The sequence below is a fragment of the Phodopus roborovskii genome, unplaced genomic scaffold, assembly GCF_943737965.1.
Source record: "Phodopus roborovskii unplaced genomic scaffold, PHOROB, whole genome shotgun sequence".
NCBI classification, from domain to species: Eukaryota; Metazoa; Chordata; class Mammalia; order Rodentia; family Cricetidae; genus Phodopus; species Phodopus roborovskii.
The window spans coordinates 25,772,046-25,795,473 of record NW_026126434.1 but is presented as its reverse complement, the minus strand read 5'-3'; the positions used below and the strand labels follow the sequence as shown (position 1 = coordinate 25,795,473).

General features: G+C 44.1%; 1 protein-coding gene across 2 annotated transcripts in view; it reads right to left on the bottom strand.

Annotated features, from left to right (window-relative positions):
- Positions 1-23,428, bottom strand: part of Btbd9 (BTB domain containing 9) — a 342,942-nt gene that overhangs the window by 46,569 nt on the left and 272,945 nt on the right. For both annotated transcript variants that reach the window (XM_051187069.1, XM_051187068.1), the window contains exon 9: positions 14,458-14,565. In XM_051187069.1, the coding sequence (XP_051043026.1) occupies positions 14,458-14,565 (108 nt within the window). The remainder of the gene's footprint in view (positions 1-14,457; positions 14,566-23,428) is intronic.

Genomic DNA, 23,428 nt, shown 5'->3' with positions numbered 1-23,428 from the left:
CTGGGACAGACATCTGCAGGAAGGCTCTGTCAGACAACAGTGCCCAGCAATCACAGAAACACCAGGCTCGCATCACAGGGATCCACAAGGCCTCTCTGACATCACAAAATCATCACCGGTGAGTCCTGCTCAGGGTAGAACCATCAAGAGGTCTCCAGAAGAAAATGTATGGCTAAATTATGTAAGCTCTACCCCAAAAAGGGGAGAGACAGGCAATAAGGTGAGAAAGCAAGCTTAGATTATTAAAGATGTATAGTCTTATGGTACTGAGATCATGAAGGGAAAGCAAAGACATGTTGATACAGAGGTGCGGAAGGTTACAGTGTAAAGCTTTTGTATGTATTTTCTGGTGAGTAAGACAATTAAAAATCAGTGCAATCACCCCATCCAATCTTGAAAACATGTGACTTGGGTGAGAAAAGCACATGGCATGAAGAGATTCTCCCTCTCTCAGGAAGGGTGCTGAGTCCCTGGGACAAGTCCCCTTTACACATAAGATATAATCTCTTACAGGAAATTCAAAACAATAACTTGAGACTTGGCAGTTTTACGACCCAAGCTACTGAGCAAGCTTCAAGATACACCAATCCCTTGAGAAAAAGTCAGGAGACAGTGGAAGCCAGATCAGGAACGCACAGCATCATTTAATTACATATGGCTACTTTAGAACTGTTTTATTTGCCTTTAACAGTTCAGGGCAAGAATAACCATTACATATTATGGACAAACTTGGAAAGCTGACTTGTCAATCTATTTTGTAGGAGAAATATGCCTCTGAAACTATATCATGTTGCTGTGAAGGGAAAACACCAAACATTTTTGGCTATAACTAAAGCCAAGCAGAACTCCCTTGTTTTCAAGCAAAGTGGAAAATGGCATCTTTCTTGGTACAGGGTCACAGTTAATATAGAGTACAAGTGCTCATTACAAATGGACTGTACTGCTTACCATCAGAGAGGGCAGCTAGGAAGGTGGACCAGAGTGTAACCAAACACCATCCATTACTGAGCCTCCCCATGGCTGAGCTACAGCTTCCGTACAAACTAACAAAAAACCAAATGGCAGAGTGCAGGCTGCAATCCTGCCATCTCTGGGACAATGGGCAAAGGTGCACTTGAACTTCCCTCTAGCAGGCTGTGGGAGACACATGGTGATTTGTATTTATCTGCCCAGTCAAGCCCACCTGCCTATGTTGCACAATTCCTAGTTACTCATGCACTTTACCCCTCAAGACTCAACTGGAAAAGATGTGGCCTGCCTCCTTGTGTCTGAAATCACAAATCTTCCAATTGCATTTGGATCATGGATGGTGTCTTACTCTGGCAGGGTCCTAACCCCTGGAGTGTGCTTAAGTCCACAGGGTAGGTGGCAGCTCAGGGCTGGGCCTAAAGCCATGGCTCAGAGTATATCTGCCAAGTTAGTAAATCAGACTTTTTGAGCTACCCTGGACCACATGCCTCACAGACAGGGGTTCCTAGCCCCAGGAAGTGATTCAGTATCAGTTAAATTATAATGTTAATTAGGAAGGGGCAATAGAAGAAAACTGTCCCACAGTATCAGGCAGTTAGTTCTCTTCTCAAATGTGAAAGTTGTAAGAGGGTTGTGTCTTCTAGGCCCTGGAATCTCCTCAGACATTTATAGCTAATTAATATTAATGTTGGAATATCACACCACTGTGACATGAAGTTATAAATCTGAATTCAGACTACAAATCCACAAATGCCCCTGTAATTGTGGCTGCTTTTTTTTTTTTTAAATCAAAGAACCTGACTACTGCTTGATGTTATGCGGTTCTCTGGTCACTGGGCAACAGAACCATCTTTGTGCAGTGGGGCTCCCAGTTAGCCTGCCTGACAGCAGCACCCACTGACAACAGGCAGAGGCTTTGGAAATAGGGGCAAATGGTGCTATGTGGGCATGAACTTGGTTTGCTTAAACCTGTACCTTCAACAGTAGGCTGGCACAAGACTGGACCTTCAGTTAGGGAAGAAACAAAAATTGTGTTCAGAAATGTAAGACAAATAAGTAGGCTTCCAGGGTTGTTCCTGCTCATATCTCAGAGCACTCTAGAGAAGGCCATGCAGTCAGAAGATGCAGCAGCTCCCTGGAAAACACAACCAGCTGCTCTGGCTTAGCACAGCCATGCAGTGCTGCCTCCAGCCTGCATGGCACCCTGTGCTTAAGTAGAAATTCACCTGGGGCTCCGAGTGCCAGAGAGAATTATTAAGATGGCTTCTGTTGGGGGATGGTGGCGGTGGACGACATGGGTTCTCTGGAGAGGGAGAAGGAAAAACAAGATGGCCATTCAGCAGGCCCAGGTTGGCAAGCATGTCACTAGGGCACAGACATTCTTTTGCTCTGGGTATGGTTGTATTATGGGCTCTGTATTGCTGTGTAAATCTGGATAAAAGGGAGAAAACAGAGTCTGGAAAGAGAGAGCCTCTCCCACCCTACCGCCACAGCAGCTGGCAAATGTGTTCAATTCCAGATGATCACCACCCTGAAACTACACCCAAAACTTTGTAAAGAAATGTTTACTACTGATACTCAGTGCATAATTTACAACATGGTGCTGAAATTCATTTAGACTCCATTTCAAGGGATCATGAAAAAAAAATGTCAACTGTGGGGGAAATATGCTTTATGGATCTTGGCTCAAAACAAAAGGAAAAACACACATGCAAGTCCCACTCTGTGGAAGGAAAATAGTTTTAATAAATGGCCTAATGAACAGTGTAATGGTTTTTTAAAAGTAGGTAACAGGAAGAAAAAGTAAGAAGAACAGAGGCTAATATGCTGTAAAACCTGGATAATGAACCCCTGGGTGATCCAGATTTGAAAACTGGTGTAGGGACTGTACTTTAAAAACGCAATTTTAAAATATGAATTATGATACAGCTATTATGCTATACAAATTAACATTCTGTGGAAAAAATAACAGTGATTGTGGACAGGAAGGCATATAAAATATAGGTGGGTTTCTATAGTCTATGCCTTTGTTGCAGCTCTGGAAGTCAGTCCATTTCAGACTCATACCTCTATATTTTTTAAAGATTTATTTATTTAGTCAGGTGGCAGTGGCACACACCTTTAATTACAGCATTTGGGGGGCAGAGGCAGGTGAATCTCTGGGAGTTTGAGGCCAGCCTGGTCTACAGAGAAAGTGCTAAGACAGGCTCTAAAGCTACAAAGAGAAACCCTATCTCTCAAACAACAACAACAACAACAAAAAGGATTTATTTATTATCTATACAATGTTCTGCCTGTATGCCAGAAAGGGGCACCAGATCTCAATTAAGGATGTTTGTGAGTCACCATGTGGTTGCTGGGAATTGAATTCAGGACCTCTGGAAGAGCAGCCATGCTCTTAGCTTCTGAGCCATCTCTCTAGCCCACTTCTACATGTTTTAAAATCTGAGTTCACAGGACTTTTGGTTGTGAAAACACTGTTGTTAAAGCCATGGTGTTAGTTGGGCAGTGGTGGTGCACACCTTTAATCTTAGCGCTCAGGAGGCAGAGGCAGGTGGATCTCTGAGTTCAAGGTCAACCTGATCTATAGAGTGAGTTCCAGGACAGCCAGGACTACACAGAGAAACCCTGTTTTGAAAAAAAAACAAAACAAAACAAAAAAACAAAACAAAGACAAAAGCCAAGACCCACCCCAAACAAACAAATAAACCAACAACTGTGATGTTACAAGTCATACAAACTGCCAATAGACATTAAGTTGGGAAAGCACTGTATTCTCTACCTCAACTTTCCATTTGCATGGGGGATGCCTGGACTAAGACTTTCAAGGACTCATAAGCAGTTTTTGATGCTAGTACTCTGGGTTGTTTTTGTTGTTGTTTTACAAAGGGGTAATAGGACTATGACTAATACAATGTCTTGGCTTCTTCAGGATTTCTCCTGGTACTACAGCATTGCCTCCTATGAAAACTATTCAGTAAATATGAGACTAAATGGAAGTTGGTTGGGCTGTGTATATGATTATAAAGCAACGGAGGCTTCTGTGGCACAAGCTGGTCCTGTACTTCAGGGGACAATGACGGTTTACAATGAAAAATGGCTGGAATTTTATAGTATCATTTCCTCTCAATCTATCTTTCTCCCTTCTTCCCTTCCAGACCTAAGAATACATAAAATTATTATCAAATTTTATGAAAAAGTTTCCAAGGATAAGGTCAGTAAGGTGGGTGGGGTTTTAGGAGAAACTGGGGAAGCAGAAGCTTGAAGGTGAGCTGGAGCAAGTACAGATGACTGTGCTAAAGCATGGACTTGGAACTAGCCTGGACTAAAAGACAAGTAAGAACTTGGCTGGGAGTTGAGCACAGCAGTAAGGGTTAGGAAGCTTGGTTGTAACAGAGCAATATGGAAGGAAATTACACGTGAGGTCTAACCACATGCTTTGGTTATGAATAGAACACATGAAAACAAGACAAGAGGTGGTCATGAGGAGACAAAGGTACAGTCTGTGACTGTCTCCAGCAGACAGCTGAAGCTGCTCTACAGGGAACAAATTATGAGCAATAACGACGCAGAACTGGGGTTACAGACTTTAGACCAGTAAGAAACAAATGAGATAAAAGGAATCTCTCAGGGCCTACTAAAGACACCAGGAAAGAGGTCTGTAAGATAGAAGCCATGGGAAGAGAAACATTGGAGGAAACGGTAGAAACTATGAAATAAATAAAAGCCAACTGTGGAGAGCAAGTGAAGGAAAAAAACTAAGTGAAAGATGTCCACAAAAATGGGCACAGTGGGGAGGAACTGCAGAGCAGGGCAAGAAGATGGTGAGTATGAGCAGTGTGAGGTTTAGGTTGTGATGTCTTTATTAAAGAGGCCAATGGAAATGACAAGGGGGGGGGGATGAAGCCAAGAGACTAAGAGTGCTCCTCGGCCACAGAGCTGATGATGTACACACTGAACTTCCTGAAGTCACCCCCTTTTACTTAAACCTAGAAAGAAAACACAAGTGTCTTTCCACTCTGGGATAGGCCTGAGCCAGTATTAATCAATATGTGATCAGCAAGAAACCCTCACTGGGTCTTAGAGGTTGGTTCATGATTTCCAGGATATCATCTGGAAACTGAGGCAGATCACTCTAAGAGGTGTGTGCTCTCCCTTTCTGTGCCTTCCATGTTTCAAAGATGCTGTCTTGATCATGGATTTCTAGAATGTCCATCTATGACAACTGCTACTGTAGTACCCAGTGCTCAGTTCTAGGGCTGAGAGGCAGGTCCTCACCTCACAGTGTCTACAGCAGCAGACAGAAGCAATGGAACATTCCCAGCCAGTGCTGGAGCATGATGCTTTGCTGCTGCCCAAGGCCAGGAGAGGTGGCTGAGCTCCGGGACCTCAGAGCCAGGTCCACTCCGGCTGTCAGAGTCTCCTTGCAGGAAGAGGCACACAAATGCCTTGAGTGGTTTTGAGTCCCTCTCCAGAGATCAAGGTCAGTGTTCTTAAAAAATGTTTGTTTTAACTATTTATTACTTTGAACATTCAAAGAAACCATTGAAACCTATTAGCCCGACAAAGTCGGAAATTTTAAATCAAACCCATGTCTGAAGAGAAAGGGACACAGCTGGCACAAGTTCTAAAAACACTTGGCCTTCCATAAAATCTTTTCTTCCTTAGCAGGAGCTAAAGAGAGAAGTGATGGACTCCTAGCCCACGACCAACCTCAAGTGATACCCTGTTACTGGGGATCCAAGTTATGAACAGAGGGGAACAGAGACCACTGAACCTCTGGCAGAGATGAAATAAGAGTCTGGGGAATGGGATGTCACTGAATCAATGATGGCAGATGGACAATGGAAGAGAAGTTGGGGAGATTATCAAGATCAACAAAAATGACACTATCAGGGCCACGCTTACCTTCTCCCCCAAACTCATCTCGCTCCATGCGTTAGCATCTGAACTAGGACACATGGACTTTCTGACGAAACTCTGAGATGACAGCTAAAGGGTGTCTAGATAGTATAGCTAATGCAAATGTAGCCAATATGTGTGCAGACTGGGAAACAGTGATGGTACTTACACATCTATTCACTCAGACCCGTAAACATGGGCCCTCGATGAATGCTAGGTCATGGCTAAGTGCTAATGGATAAAAGAGTGTGGAAAGGCACCAGATCTCTGTTCTCTTGGAACCTGTCTAGTGGAGAACAGCAGCAATTTAAGTACAGGCAAATGAATGCTATGAGAACCCTCAGTCATCTGGTAGGTGGTAACAGAGTTTTCTTGAAAGGGAGAGTCTTGACTATGTAACAGTGATGAACCAGTCAAATGGCAGTATCGTAGACTCCAGACTGGATGGGCCATCACCACATGTACAAGGAGTCTGAGCTAGGAGACAGCACACTGTGTGATGGAAATATAAGGGAAGTTACAGACAGACCTGAGGGCAGTAAGTAAGGTGGGTGGCTGGAGAGGCAAGCGAGAGCCAACCAATAGAGAGGAGCCCAGCTATGGGAGGAATTGTGGTTCAGATTCAGAGAACAAAGGCTCCTACACAGGGAAGATGTGCTTGGGAAGTCTACTGTCTGCAGAGATTGTACAGAGAAAAGTGGGGAAACCAGTTAGTCAACTGGAGGAATGATGGAAGTTGAACTAGTATGACATTGATTTATTCTTGTCATTTGAGATATAATATTAATATGACAGTTATCCCATGACAACTTTCTGATCATGCACACGTCAAGCATGTTCACATAGCTCACAAAGAATGTCTCATTATGGTATGCTTTATTTTTTAAATAAGAGGCACATGGAAAGTTATTATCCTCACAGAATAATGGAGCTCTGTGGCTAAGCATGAAAGCACTAACTAGGATTCTCAGTTGCTACTCACGATGACCATTTCAGTCCATTTCCCTGGGCTGTCAAATGTTCTGGGTAGAGAAGGTTCTTAACTCAACTCAAAGACAGCTCTCAAGTGAGTGTTCAGGAAATTCACATACTCCAATCTGTTTCCCACATGTCTTTCACCGTATGGGTAAGTTTTACACAAACATTTGATGTAAAAAGGCTCCTTAAAAGAACAGGTGTGACCAGCTGCCTGTCTGTTGATGTTTCGGTCTCTAAGGCAGTCATCTGCTTAAGACCTTTCTCTGCTCAGAGGCAGCTGTGTGGCTCAAAGGGGCCTCTGAGTATGGTGAACATACAGGCCCCTCCACAGATAAGCGTTATGCTCAGGGACCCAAGGGTTTCATCTGAATTCTGTTAGAGGTGGGGGCAGGGAGTGGGAAAAGGAGGGTGGGGATGTGCTCCTCTTACAAGGATGGATTTTCTCTGTCCAAGTTCTTGACAAAGATTAATATCAGAGTTTGCCCTTTAAAAAAAGAAAAGGATGAACATGACTGGCTTCCTCATTGTCAACGTGTGAAAAAAAATGGAATTAAGTATGAAGAAAGGAAAATAAAAATCTTCATCCAGCTATTTGAAAGTGACAATTACACAACTGGCACCAATTAATTGGCTCATACTTCCAGAAGGAAGGAGTAAACACGCTTGCTAGTCCTAACCCTGCAGGAATGAGAAGAGGAGGAACCTGGATTTTCAACAGGGTCTCAGCAACAACCCTTGCCTGAAATCCCAACCTGGCACTGAGTGAGAACGCCTCACTAACAGCAGCAATGGTGAAACATTACCCTCTTCAAATCCACTCGTCAGCTGCAATGGCAGAGAGAGTCCATTTGGCTTTTGCAGAGAATCCAGGTTCGGTTGCTAGCACCCACCTGGTGGCTCACAACCACTTACCTCCTTGTTAACTAGCCTCCCTGGTTCTGTGCATTGTAGCTTGGTTATTTCAAATTTTCTATATTTTTGACCAACTTATAAATGTTTCATGGAAAAATATTTTTAGAGAAAGCTTCATTTGAGGGAACTTTGTTCTTGCCAGAGACACAAATGCTCAGTAGCTTTGTGCCCTGGCCGGCATTTGCATAGCCTGGGCTGGCAGAGCAACCTGCTTTATTCTGTCAGCACTAAATCAAGGAAGTGGGTATTGTGTGGAGTTCCATCCCAGCAGCTCCTCAGGTCCTTGACACCAAGGGCCCAAGCAGCACCCTCCTCCAATCCCTCCTGGAGAGCCCACCAGCCTCCCACCTGAGCTAGGCTTGAGCCTACAGTTTATACAGCATTCTGATGAAAAATCTTCTCCATGATTTCCCCAGTAAGCACCTCGCAGTCCCTGGGTCTTGGTAAGACCTGCCTGGGGCTCCCCTGGTGTGCTCCCTGCTCACCATGGATGGCATCCACAGTGGAGGAACTGCATGCCCCCAGCTGTGTGTTCAGACACTCAGACCCCAGGAAGCACGTGTCTGTCTGGCTGTTCTGTCACTGGGGATCTGAGAAAGAACCAGGAATTGTGTTTCTTCTTCCAAGTGCTTCCCTGGCCGAGGACAACAGGACATCTTAGGGTGGAGAGTTACAGCTTCAGAGTCTATTCGAGAGTGTTGTAAGAACCAAAAAAAAAAAAAAACAAAAACAAAAAAAAAAAAAAAAAAAAAAAAAAAAACAGCTCATTTCAACCTAGTGATGGACTTTGCCTTACTTTTTCTGTATCATCTTTCCCATTTTTGGTGACTAAGTTTAGAAAGCAATTTCCCCACCTATGTTATCTCTTAGCCAGAACTCAACATAACAAAAGCTTTGAGTTAGTTCTGGAATTCATGGATAGCCAGGAAATTTGGAGTTGTGTTTAAAGTGCTCATTGCCACAAACATGCCAAAAGGTAGGTGTTTTGTTTGTTTTTATGTGTTTGAATGTCTTTCTTCTGCATGCATTATGTATACCATCTATGTGCCCAGCTTTCTCAGATCAGAAAAGGGGCATCACATCCCTGGAACAGTGGATACGTAGCCTGAACTGCCCATTTCCTGTGACAGGCAAGATTCCCAGGGGAGGGACTGGGACACTAACCCAGCCACATAACATTTGACCTACATACAGTCTGTCCTACCTAGGGAACGTGCTGGGGTAAGGGTGGCACAAAACTGTGAGGGTGGCCAACCAATGACTGGTCCACATTCCACAAGAGGAAGCTCACCCCTGAATACTGACTGCCTCTAGTGCTGGGATCCAGAGGCTGGATAGCCTAGAGACCTAGGATAGGACCAATTATGACTTGGGGTTGGGTTGGGATGTCAATGTAATGATGTTAACAATATTTTGCTTTACTCATACAATGATGCCTAGCTCAAATGTAATCAGAGAAGCTTCATCCAGTAACTAAGAAACAGATGCAGAGACCCACAGTCAAACAGTCGGCAGAGCTTGGGGAATCCTGCAGAATAGGGGGAGGAAGGATTATTCAAGCCAGAGGGGTCAAGGGCACCACAAGAAAACCCACAGAATCCACTAACCTGGGCGCATAGGGGCTCACAGAGTCTAAACCAACAACCAGGGAGCCTGCATGGGATCAACCTAGGTCCTCTACATATATGTGACAGTTGTGTAGTTTGGTCTACTTATGGGACTAACAGTGGAAGCAAGTGTTGTACCTAATTCTCTGGCTGGCTTTTGGGAACTTATTCCTCAAACAGGGTGCCTTGTCCAGCCTTTCATACAAGGGAGGAGCTTAGCCCTACCCAAACCTGATAGGCCATGCCTTGTTGCTATCCATGGGAGGCCTGCCCTTTTCTGAACAGAAAGGGAGAAGAGGGAGGGGAAAACAAACAAAAAGAAAAAGAATAAAGCTTCCTCAAATGTAGCTTTTTCTTAAAAAAAAAAAAAAAAAAAAAAAATTCCCAAGGAATATGTGTGAATTGGTCAAACATATAGAAAATTAGAAATAATTTCCATAACATCTGCACAAGGGCAATACTATTATCATGGCGGCATAGTTCCTCTGGGTTTGCTATCTTCTCCCCCTTATTTCTGATTACACTCTTCTAATTCTGCTTTATCATCCTCGGTGTACACTGTTTCTCTCTGCAACACCATGTATAATGAATTCTTACGCTGGAAAACTGTTACAGAAGGGAGATGGGCAGACAATCTGGCAGGCAGACAATACTCTGTGAGAACACTGGGGCCGGGTTAGGCCAGGGGTCCTAGATTACAACCAGAGACCTGTCAATGACAAGATATCATTCCCATCACACCACACAATTCATCAGACCTAATTTTTCCATTTGCCAAAATGCTTGCCAAGGCACTGGTCTGGCAGAGAGGAGATGGCTAGTGTCTCTACTACTTTGTCAGACAAGTAGATGGTTACAGTGTGAACAATATGGGGTCAGCACTTGAGAAAAAACACCCCAACAGGAAGTAAGACAGCTCTGTGACAGGTTAGGTAGAGAAAAAGACAGAAAGCAATTCAAGGCACTGGACTACCAACAGCTGACTCCAAGGGAGCCAGGCAGCATTTGGGGGACTTTAGATGCAATATGGCATATACTACATACATTTTTACTTTTCTCTATTTCTGAAAGTCTCTAATATAGCTTCAAAAAACTACAAAGGAAAATCAGGCCTGGTGGCTCACATCTGTCATACTAGCACTCAAGAGGCAGGAAGATCACCACAAATCTGAGGCCAGCCTAGTCTACACAGTAAGTTCCAATCCAGTCAGCAATACCTACCTAGTGAGAGCCCACATCAAATAAACAAGGCCAGAGAGATGTCTCAGCGGGTAAAGTAAAGGCATCTGCTGGTAATTCTGGGCACCTGAGCTGGATCCCCCATCCCTATATGGTGGGTCCCTCCATGGACTCCTTCATGCTAGTTGTCCACTGACAAATATGAGAAGTAGGAAAGAAAGAGCATGTGCAGGGTATCCATTTCTTCATCAACATAGTGAGAAGTCAATGTTCTTACAGGAGGGACCAGAAAGCAGAAGTCAGGTATGTTGTTATTTTTAAAAACTACATTACAGTAGAGCTAAAAATGAGTAGGAGATTAATAAAGCTGGTAATGAATAATGAATAAGATGCTGCTGACAGTATAGCAGTCAACAGGAAACAAAATAAAAACCTCACAAGCAAGCTAAAGGTACCAGCTACCTCTGAGGAGTACACAGCAAGAAGTGAAGGTCAGTTCTTGCTCTCCGCTTACTTCCCCTGGTACTGCTTAATGTTCTACGTGGTGTTTGCATTTGCTGGAAAAGATGAGGGTTCAACAATTTGGAGGAGAGCAGAGGAAAAGAACCACGTTTTGAGTGTAGGGGCTTGAGAAGAACAAGAAGTACAAAAGTTGTTAAACTGTCAATACCAAAGCACGATAACCACAATAGGAAGAATCCTTCACCTTGAAAGCAAGTAAGAGCAGGGCCAAGCATATAAGGGCTAAGGCCTTTGTGTACCTGATCACCCACCCCCACTCATGCTCTCTCTCAGTATAAGCAGGTTACAGCTCCAGCAGTTAAAGAACCTCCTCTTGACATCTACTCTGAAACATAAGTGAACTATTCGTACATCTTATGAAGGACCACATTAAAGGTGTGTGTGTGTGTGTGTGTGTGTGGGTAAACTGAGATTACATCTAAAAATGTAAAATCATAACCATTGGCTCAGGGATACCAATGGAGGGGACCAACTCTTGCCTTCCTCTTCCTTCTCTTTTGTTCTGATGAATCATCCATAGCTTATTAATATGTAAAATGCTACTGGAGAATCTGAGTGCTACAATCGAAGTAGAAATCTTGTCAATTATTTAAGTCCATCAATTAATGGAAACAAACTAATAAGATGCTGATGGCCGTGCAAAGGCACGGAGAGAATCTGTACACATTAGAGTCCCTCAGCCTCAAACCCTGTGAGCTCAATACAAACCATTAGGACCGGCAGGCATCTATGCAGAAGGAGTGAACTCTTGGGATTGTAAAGAAAAGTACAAATGACAGAGGCGACTGTCAATAATGCCAGAGATGGTGAGCTGTGGGGGAGCACTCTGGCCTGGGAGTTGTGCTCAACAGCTGGCTCTGGAGAGAGGAACAGGGCAGGTGGCTCGTGGGGCCTAGAGGCATGCCATTGTCTGTAAAGGGTTCCAGCAGCTTGGGAACAAGACCCCTCCCCCACCCCTCATTTCCTGTTTCTCCACCCAGGGTGGTTTGGTGTTCTTCAGTAACACCTGGGTACTATACAGCCTGTGCTAAGTAGCAAGGAGTCCTGGATTAAATTTGACCTCTGTTCTTTGTGAAAGATGCTTCATCTCTCCGAACTTAATTTTCTCTTTTATAAAATGAGGACAATATCCCACTAAGCACTTTGTATTCAGACAATGAGATACAATATATGAAAGTGCTGGGACACTAGTTAGCAAATAATGGCTTCTATGTTTTCTACGCGTGGCCAAGGTGCTCACAGGACTCATGCTCCCTTAAGAAGTGGCAGTCCAGGCACACCAGAGTGGAAAGGATGCTTCTGTCCCCAGTGGCATGTGACTAGAAGGAATGCACACTGTGTAAGCCAGAGCTTCTTAGAACCAGCTACAACTTCTCTTTCTGCTTCCATGACCTGTGTCTGCTAAATGCAGAAGATGCTAATGAGCCCAAAATAATGATGAACCCACAAGAAGGAGCCACTTGAAAAGCAGGAACACCCATGTGGACTGTTAATCACACTGTTACATGAAGCTGCTTAAAGACTGTCATTTACTTGTTATAGCCCTGAATGTGAACTTCACCATAAAACAGGCTATGTGGTAACTATTCGAATAGTAGTGCTGATGGTGTTGAACTCTGAGTCTAACACACTGTCATCAATGACATTAAAAAATCATGGACCAGCTGCATAGTTCAATGGGAGCAACTGCCTAGCAGAATTCTGGCAACCAACCAACCAATCAACCACAAAGGCAGACATTAGAAAAGAAATTATAGCCAAATAAGTGTATGAAAAGATGCTTAGCAGCATCACTCATGGGAAATGCAAATCAAAGCCTCAAGGGGCCCAATTCATTGCCCCTAGGGCTGATTGTAGCTCACACAGCCTGCAAGAATGAGGAACTGGTCTTTCACATGCTGCTGAAGGCCATGCAAAGTGGCTCAGCAGTTCTTCAAAGAGCTAAGTACAGTTACTCTAATAGCAGTGTTGAGTTTAATACTGTCATTGATGCCATCAAGAAGTGTCATGCAACATTTTTGCTCCTAGGTATACATCCAAGAACAACGAAACAGTGTGTCCATACACTCTCCTGTAAGGAATATGCAAAACAACCTTATTCATTAAAGCTAAAGAGGAAAAACTAATTCAAATATCTGTCAGGATGAACAACCAAAGAAAATAAGGTCACACACTAGAATATTATTCACCCAGACAAAAGAAAATCGTCATATGTGACACAATTCATCTCTAGGATGAACTGGTGAACATGCCAAGGAGAAGAAAATGAGGACAAAAGATCATACAGCAAATGATTCCATTTCCATAGGCTTCCCATAGTTTGCAAATCCAGAGACAAAGTAAATTACTAGATGCTAGAACAGCTGGAGGGAAATAGGTTTACTTGGGGGAAGGCGTACTGAAATCATTGCAGAACATCAGATAGTGATCAATGCATAATTGCATAATTCTGTGAATGCACTAAAAACCACTGTTACACACATTGTAAGTGTGAACTTAGAGCACATGAAGGTGTTATCATTTGGATGTAAAATGCTCCTCAAAGGCCCATGCTAAAGGCTGGTTCAGTCGCCAGCCTGTTGTGGTTCTGGGAGGTGGTAGCCAGAGGCATGGCCTGGAAGGTGATACTGAGGTTCCAGGGCTTCCTTTCCTCCAGCTCTCCACAGGCCACTTGGAAAGCTCATGACCATGGGCAGGAACCTCTGAAACACAAGCCTAAGTAAACCTTTCATCTGTGTAAGCTGTTTCTCAGTGCTGAGTCATGGGGTGGAAATCTGACTAATAGAGGATTTTAATTTGGTTTTTAAAGATGAAATCTCAGCTTTGCTGTTTTGTCTCCCAGAAGAAACTCTCCCACAATAGGTATCACGCTCTCTTTATGCATCATGGTTAAAGAACTGGCCAGAACCCACAGACCCCTTCTTTCTAGGTATTCCCACAGCAAGGTAAGCTCGAATAGACACCCAGTGCCGAAGGCCTGTGAAGAGCCCAAGGCTCATGGCTTTCCTTAGTTTAGGGCTGGATGAGGTAAGGTAGGTTTGCTGTGAATAAAGGCACTAATGAGGAGTAAGAGTCCCACACTAACCACTGAAGTTAAGTTCTCTGACAAAGTAAAGTTCCTAAAAGGGTAGTGTGGGACTTGGAGGTCAGAGAGAGGACTACACAAGGAGTCTCTTACTTTCCCTGTTTAGACACGTCAATCACTTCCAAGTTCAGTTCACAGGTACAGCTTATATGGGCACGGAAGGAAACATTTAAATTCTTAATAGTCAAGACTGAAACAAAGGATCATGGGAATACACTTCACCTCCCTGGTGGGCCCATCAATCTTCTCAGGGGCCTCTGAGCACACAGAGGGCGGCCCTTGTAGTGAGAGGATGCTACTTACTTGCAGGACACTTTTGTTCTATCAGCCACCATGGTCCACTGCTGCTGATTGGTGGAAACCTCAACGTAGTAACTGTAGCTTCGATCGTCACAGTCCCAGAGTAATAACCTGAACAAAGAGAAAACACTACATTGTCTTTGCATCCTAACTGTCATGGGGCTATATCATTCCTTCCCTGTCCTCTGTGCCCCACCTTGCACCCAGGCTGTAGAAGGAGGGTGAATCCCAATGAAAATGTACGAAAAGGACTGGGCTCAGGCTGTGCATTAGCTCTTTGGAAGTCTGCTTCACTTCTCAACCAACCCCAGGAAACCTCTGTCCCTTTAGCAACAAAGTTCAGACTGGCTCAGGAGGGAGACTGTTCTGTGTCTTCTTTTTAGGCTCTCCAGCTGTCATTTGTAGCATCTGAGCTAGCTGAGGAGGGTAACATCCCAGAAACACTGCTCAGGGACTCTGTGCTTTCTAACTGGTGCTATTAAGCACTTACCGTGTTTTGTTTCTTCTCATTTTTACATCGTTTCCCCATGGCTGTGGTAAGACTACTTGATGTGGAAATACAGCTATCCCTTAACATCTATAAGAGACTAGTCCCAGCACACCCAAAAGTCTGTGGCTACTCAAGCCTTTCGGTAACACAATAGCATATATATTTTATTATACAAAATCTATGTAGTCATATATATTCACATACCTCTGACACACATGAATACAAATATATATAGATAGATAAACACATATAAAGATGTGTGTCTATGTGTATGTGTACATTTTCCACAGACAAGGTCTTATGGTGTAGTTTAGGCCAATAAGCCCACAATCCTGCTTCAGCTTCATGAGTGCTGTGATTACAGGGTTATTAACAGCTTACCTGGTCTCCTCATAATTCAAATTATCCTCAGGTTACTTATAATACCCAATATAAAGCAAATGTGATGTAAATAGTTTTGTTCTGTATTTTTAAAGGAACTGACAAGAACAAAATCCTTTTATGCAAACAAAAAATTTAAATCCGTGTTCAACTATGTGGACCTCAAGTTTGTGAGGGCCAAGTGCCCAGAAAACATACTCATTATCCGGGAATTTACTATATCAGTTCTGCTCTGAGCCCTCTTTCTGCTCAGCTGAGAACTTCAATGGACTATGAGTCCACTTACATGAAGTTCAAAGCAGAATATACTTACCTACCAATTTCTAAGGAAGGTGTTGATTGGGAAATGGGATGAGGGCAACTTCTAGAAGGCCAGAGATGTGCTACTTTGATCTTAGTGGTAACTAATAGCTAGCTGCAAGAGCATGTAAATATTCATCAGGCTATGCACAAAAGATGTGTGACCCACATACCCTACATGTGTGCTTCTTCAATTAAAAACACAATCTGAGCCTCTCAGTATGGGATCTATAACTGTCCCAGCTGTCTTTGCCTACACAAAGTATGAACAGGAAGTCATATGCATGTACTTGCAGTCAGCCACCTGAATGTAGTGCCCATGTCTACATAGTCTGTCTGTACCTGGAGCTTGGAAGAGCCTCTCACCTGGAGCCCGTGCTCAGTGGATGTCAGCTGGGCAAACACAGCAGTAACAATGATGATTCTGAGAGAACCTCATTTCCTTAATGCTTATGTGGGTCAGGCCCCAGGTTAAGAGCTCTGCAGTCTGGTCTATTATACCCACCTGAATATCCTCTTAGCAAGCATGCTGGCATTGCTCACATTATATGCATAGTAGAAGTAAGCCTTGTGGCTGTAAGTATCTTATCTAAGCCCACTGTTGGTAAGTGAGGGATGCAAGACTCCAAACTGATGTCCTGGTCAAAACCCAGGTCTGTTATTCCAACTTCATTTTTTTTCCTTCCTTCCTTCCTTCCTTCCTTCCTTCCTTCCTTCCTTCCTTCCTCCCTCCCTCCCTCCCTTCCTCCCTCCCTCCCCCCTTTTTATTTACTTTTGGTTTTTTGAGACAGGGTTTCTCTGGATTGCCTTGGAACCTGTCCTGGAATTCACTGTAGATCAGGCTGGCCTCAAATTCAGAGATCCACCTGCCTCTGCGTCCCAAGTGCTGGGATTAAAGGAGTGCACCACCAACACCTGGCTCTTGTATTCCCACTTTATGTATCTGGATCGTATTCCTACTTCATAACTGCCATTCCTAGGATATTCTTTAATCTCACAACTACAGTCAATGAAAATCCTTGCACAAGTTTTGTGTCATGTGTAAGGCTACTGTGGAGAATTACTGCTGCTATGATTTGTTTCTGGACATTTTACCTAGGGCTGGCAAGTGTTCCACCACTAAGCTATGTTCACAGCCCTCTTACTTTGCTTTTTGAGGCAGGATCTAAGTTGCCAAGGCAGGCCTTTAACTCTTACTTGGTAACCCTAGGAAGGCCTTGAATTTTTTCAACCCCTGGCCTTTCGGGCGTCAGCAGCTAGGATGACAGGCCTGTGCCCAAGGCCCAGTTCCTTTTCCTTCAGTTCTTTGTTTCATAGTTCTGTTTGCTGACAAATAATAGTAATTTGCTATTACACATATGGGGAAATCTCAAGTTAATTAATTGTTCTCTTCATCTAATAGTTCTAATAACAAGTTTCCCTAAAGACAACCTTCACTAGGATTCTTGGGAGTTTTTGTTTTGTTTTGAGATGGGGTTGCCCAGGCTGTTATAGAACTCACTTTGTAGACCAGGCTGACCTTGAACTCAGAGATCTGCTTCCTAAGTGCTGGGACTAAAGGCCTATGCCACCATGCCTGGCTCTCTCATTAGGATTTGGGATTATTACTGGGAGAACCAGAGTGTTACAACCACCTATCCTTCCAGGTAACTATGAGTAAGTGTCTTGACAGGGTACCCAAATAAAAACCCTGGTCCCTGTGGGGCGGAATCTAACCAGATCTCACAATGTTTTGTGGAAAGAGATCACCTTGAGGATACCAGACATGGAAAAATGAGCAGTTGAGTATGGTGACTGTCCTCAGAGATTTCTGGAGTGATGATGGAACTAGAAAAACCTGTAAACTGATTGGTGGTGGCACATGACTTTAATCCCAGTACTTGGGAGGCAGAAGCAGGTGGGTCTCTGAGGTGAAGATGAGCCTGATCTACAGAGTGAGTTTCAGGACAGTCAGGACTCTTACACATCTCAGGGCAGGGGTGGGATTTGGGTAGAGGACTTGTAAAGTTACACCTCTGTCATCTATATCATAGGTCCTGACTTCATAGCATTTCATTCTATGGATGCCCCACAATATAATCAGTCTCTTAGGACTCAACATTTAGGTAGTTAGTAATATTTCACTGTTAGGAAAATTCTTTAATAAACATTGTTAACTAAATCTAATACTTTCTTGAAAGTTTGTATAAAAAAATTCTCATTTTGAGTCTGTGGTATGTAGTATAAAGTAGCTATAGACCTTTCTTCTCCCACACCACAAACAAAAATCTGTAACAGGTTGTACTGCCAGTAGTTTTTAGCCAGCACCTTGTTCTGTACATCTTATTGATAATCTACTTAGAAACACTGCTGCTGTTATAGATGAAACACATTTCATTAATCTGCAGGTTTTTTAAAAACTTATGCTTGAACTTGAACATTCTGTGCATTTTCTATATTTATCACATTTGTTAATGACTTACAAAATGTCCTCTACATTTAAAGGATATTAATTCACTGCCTATCATAGTTGGCATGCTAAAGATATTAATTTTTATTAGCGTAGTCCATCGATCTTAACCTCAATAATTTCTCCTAGCCTAAATTTTTTTTTCTTTCCTGAATAGCAGCCAAGAGCACACACTGGTTGAGACATCGCCTTCCTAGTCTTCTATTAAGAGTCCCTGGGGAATGCAGGGTCATGGTGACTCTTAAGTGGAAAGGGACACTGATGGATGGCAGGTTATCAAGTCTAGGGCTATCTTCTCCATGTGCAGTTTTAGAGGGATTCTAATTCATGTACCAGGATGCCTATTTGCTTGGAACTTAGGCTTCATCAGGAATAAAATCCTTTTGTTGATTCAACTGAAAAAGCAAGTACAGTTTAACACCCGGAAAGAAAAGCTGGCTCAATCTCCTTTCTTTCTGCGGGTTAGAATTCAGCTCTCGTTAGGCACAGGGTAAAGCTGTACCACCTCCCTCACTTGCTTCTTTGTCTGCCTGCAAAGGCTGTTCTTAGGTATTTGCACTGACAGCATAGAGACATTTCTGGCTTGTAATCTGGCTGGGAATGTTTGCAGAGTGTGATCACCCAGTACAGACGCTCCTTGTGACCTTAAAGGAGATGAGCTCCTTAAACATACCCCTCCCTCCCTACCTCACTATCAGAAACCATTTTCAAAGAGGCCGACTTTATCCCACCAGACATTCACCAGTACAGATCAGGCCTGTGAACGGCTGCCACAGACTCCCCATCTAATGAGCATGGCATGAAATGCCCGGTGACATTACATGCTGTCTCCTCCATCTCCCCTTGTTCTTACAGTGGAGTCTCCCTAAAAGCAGTGAAGTGCTGGTTTAAAAATAAATTGATTAGCAGATGTGATTCTGCTTACATCTTCCATAAATGCTCTGGCTGGTTGCATACCATTGATTACCCAGGGCTCAGTTTACAGCAACTAATTGCTCTCCTTGCTGGTGTTTTGATACAAAATTCGATAGTGAATATGATTTCAAAACTCTTGTCTTTGTGGCCTGAGTCAGAAGTGACTGGAGGCAAACCCAGTGGACTGAGTTTTCCCTTCTTGAAATAATTGCTCTCTCATCAATCTGTGAAGAAAGTTTCCAAATTGTAGCATTCTAATTGGAAAGCCTGCATTATGCATGCGATGACAAACTATGTTGTGCTGAATGGCTTTTTTTTTTTTTTTCATCCCTTTCTTAAGGGACTAATTCCATGCCAGATTATGAACAATGGCTGAAGCCGAACAGAAGAGATCAACAGTTTCTCCACTGAATGGGTGCCTTTAGACCAGGAGCAAGGGCCTGTTTGCTTGTCCCTAATTGCCTATCTTTTGTGGCAGCCTTGCTGGAAGACACAGGGACACAGCACACTGCTGCTATTGCTAAAAGCTTCCTCATTTGGGGAAAACAACCAACAAAAGCAAGAGCAACTACTCGGCTATTAGTAATGTAATAACTTAGAGAATTCATTTATAAACTTTCTATCAAAGATATTCATAACTTCAAACATGTATATATAATATTCTTAAAGAACCCTGAAGTTCCTCAGAAATAACTATTTCATTTAACAACTCAAAGGTTATTTACCAAGCACCGCACACCATCAGCTAAGTCCTTGAACCTACTCATCTTCAAGTTCACTCCAAGTGAACTTCAATCTCTGCCTCTGATGGTTTCCCCAGGTTCTTGTGGTCTGAACAGTTTGAAATCCTCTGCATAGGCACTGGAGGGTTTGGTGTGGCTTTACGTGACAGCTTGTAGCCCCATTTCCAAGTAGGTGTGAGAGTTCTTGGGTACAGTTTGTCCCGCAGACCTGGCTGCATCCTGAGAAGCAGACCCATGCTGGGCTAATCACATTTCATTTCTCAAAACTGGAGAATGTAGTGAGTGTCTAGCTTAATTGGCCCTGCTCATTTAAATGAGATAATGAGGCAGCAGACATTCCAGGGTGGTCCTCCTTCATCACAGGCACCCGGAAGGATAGAGCCATGTGTATGAGAAGCAGAGCCAGGACACAGTGAGACCGAGCTGGGCTGCTCCTGACTGACAGATCTCTGTGTCTGGTTTCAGTCCCATGACCTGCCACCAGGAAGCCACCTTCATGGCTTAGGTCTTTACTTGGCTGCTGTCACCTGGAACCAGCAGATGACTCTGGGAGCAAGAGTGTGTGACAGTGAGTAGAGGCTGTGAGTGATGGGGTGCTTGCTGCCTTGGTAGTAGCAGGGCTCTAGAGACAACAAGGAAAGCAGCGGAAGAAAGGGAGGAAAGCTTGCTTTTGGATGAAGGTCTTCCTGCTGCAGGACAGGCAGTTTCTGTAGATGTGGAGGGTGGCAGGACTGAGTGAGGTGTTACAACGTAAAGGGATGGGCCTCTGCAAGGACTGGCTAATCACCAAGCACACTTTAAAACCACCCAGCAGAGATGCTGGGAAGCTTGACTAAGTGACAAGGAGGGCACAGTGCAAGGAGGTGGGGGTGGGGGTGGGGGAGGATCCAAGGGCCAGGAAAGAGCTGAGCTCTTCTTGGCTGAGGGGTAGACTGATGGAATGGAGCATCTGGGAAAAGATCAGATGCTGAGTCCAAGTAGGAAACTGAAGACTAAGCAGGGAACTATGGGGCTTTCACCTCATTGAAGAATCCAGTTCTCACTGTTCCAATGCAAAATAGAAAGACACAATGTGAGAGCACCTTTTTTTAATACCTGAGGTTGGTCAGTAGACAAGGGGCAGACAGGCTGCAACAGCTGACTGAGGAGTTAACAGAGCAACACTTTACTAATGAGGAATAGGGGTTTCCCTAAGATGAAAGGTCTTCCCTCCCTCCCTCCCTCCCTCCCTCCCTCCCTCCCTCCCTCCCTCCCTTTAGTTTTTCGAGACAGGGTTTCTCTGTGTAACTGTCCCGGAACTCGCTCTACAGACCAGGCTGACCCCGAACTCACAGAGATCCACTTGCCCCTGCCTCCTGAGAGCTGGATTAAAGGCGTGCCCACCAACCCTTCTGTTGGCTGCCACAGCACTGGATGGTGTACTTCTCAGGTGGCAGCAAGGGCCAGCTGAGCAGAGCAGCTGGAAGACTGCAAGTCCAAAATGAGAGTCTCAGCAGGAGGCTAGAACCATGTCACATTGTTTTAGCAGAGCTCGAAGAGCCCAAATGTCTGCCCTGAAGACCCAAGACATGAGAAGAGTGAAGGAGTTATGACCACAGAGGCCACGCCTCCAAGTAGGCTACAGTCTCCACAGTAGTTGGTCTTCTAAAATCAGGAGGAGGGAACTGCAGGCTTCTCCCCAGAAAGAATACTCAATCTCTCAAAGCTAGGGTGCTGTGTCTGTCAGCTTTCCGCCACTGTGACAAAATACTTGAGATACTAAACTTTAAAGGGGGTAGATTTATTCTGGTACACAGGTTTTAGTGTTTTGTTTTCAGATAGGGTCACACCTGGAACTATGTAGATGAGCCTGGTCTCTGACTCACAGAGATCTGCCTGCTTCTGTGTCCCAAATGTTAGGAATAAAGGTGCATAGCACCATACCCAGCTATAGCAGGTTTTGATGTTTCAGTACCTGGCTATCAGCACATTACTTCTTGGTTCATGGTGAGACAGTGAGCGTGCAGTGAAGGAAAGTGCTTGTAGCCATGTGGCCAACAGGGAGAGCTGGAAAGGGCCAGGGCTCTAGCATACCCTCTAAGCATTCTGCAGATGGCCCGCCGACCTCCCTTCCATAGGCCTCACTTCTAAAAGGTTCCTCCAAGTCTGGAAAGCATGTGGGCTGGATACCAAGCCTTCCTATCCAGGCTGCAGCAGACACGGAAGATGAGCTCTCCAGGGGAGTTAGAAACAGTGGGCCTGCTCAGGGCTAAGTGGCGCTCAGGCTCATGTGGGTTTGGGGTCTGTAGTTGGTATTTAGGCACTGAGGCCCAAGATGAAATAAAGGGAAGTGGCAAAAGACGACACCTGGGCTGTCTGTGGAGGCATCTCATTAGGACAAATGGAAATAAAATCAGGCTGCATCTTTAGTTCTGACTTATACCATAATCCAGGGAACTATAAAAGTGGGAAGCAGGCCTTGGGTGCAGTGCAGAACAGCTAGACAAGGAAAAGCTTTCCTTACTTTGAGACAAGACATAACTATCCACCTTTAGCAACTGCTGGGGCCTGGTTCTTTTTCTTGGGAACAGTAAGTGTTAATTAAATTCAAGGTCTGGATGATAACATAAGAGCGTACTCTGTATAGTAACAGGGGTTCAACTGTCAGTCAATGCAGAACGTGGGATTGAGTAGTAACTAAGCATTTTGTCAGCTCATATTTGAACAGACCACAACCACTGTCTGTGCACCCATTATCACACTTAGGGAAGAATAACAATTTAAAATCCACATACTTCCTACTTCTCAATGCAAGGATCTTTGTCTAAGTCACTGGTTGGCTTTCTGGCATGTGCTAAACACTGCCCTAACTACATTTAGATTATTTGGCAAAACTTTATTTTTTATTTAACAAGTAAGTTTTGGCCCAGTCTTATGATCTGGATTTCATAGCAGGCAAGGTTGACCTTTATTAGAAAGGGGAGGGAAGGGGGAAGGAAAGAAAAAGAGGTAAAGACAGACACACAGACACAGAAACACACACACAGAGAAAGAGAGAGGGAGGGAGGGAGGACAGAAGAGAAGAGGGAGACAGGGTTCCTCTTTTCTCCCCCTGCCCTTCTAGTAACACTTCTCACTAAGCTCTGCTTGCCTGGCCTGTTTGTTTCCTGCCTCGGTCAACCTTGCCTGCCATGGAATCTAAGTTTCTCCTGTCGATTTATCATAACACTTCTACTCTGTGCTTTCCATGTGAGTATGAGGGAACTATGTCTAGGCCAACGGCCTCTGGAGAAAAGCCCTTTCTTGTATTTTGAAGCTGACTCTTGCAATGTAGCCCCTTCCTTAAGCAAAGAAGGTGGCACCAAATGGTCACTGGTGACCAGCCTTGTGGTATGTGACAAGGTGAAGCCTTGTGTTTCTGCAGACCTTTTGGGTGTGGACAGTTTATGCAGGTAAGCAGCTTTTACAGTTCTTTCCTGGTGTTTAAATTTGGCAATGCCAGGTTCCCTCTCTGCAGCAAGGCCATCTACCCTGATCCCAGAAGCTTCCTTACCCTGAAGTGAGATGGGCTCCCAGCAGGCACAGAAAAGGATTCCCAGGAGGCAGAGCCCAGGGGTGTGGTTTCCTAGACATTCAGCCAGCTCACTTACAGCTTCATTGGTCGGGAGCACTATTAGTAGCAACTATGTCTAAGAGCTAAAGGCAGCAACATGCATT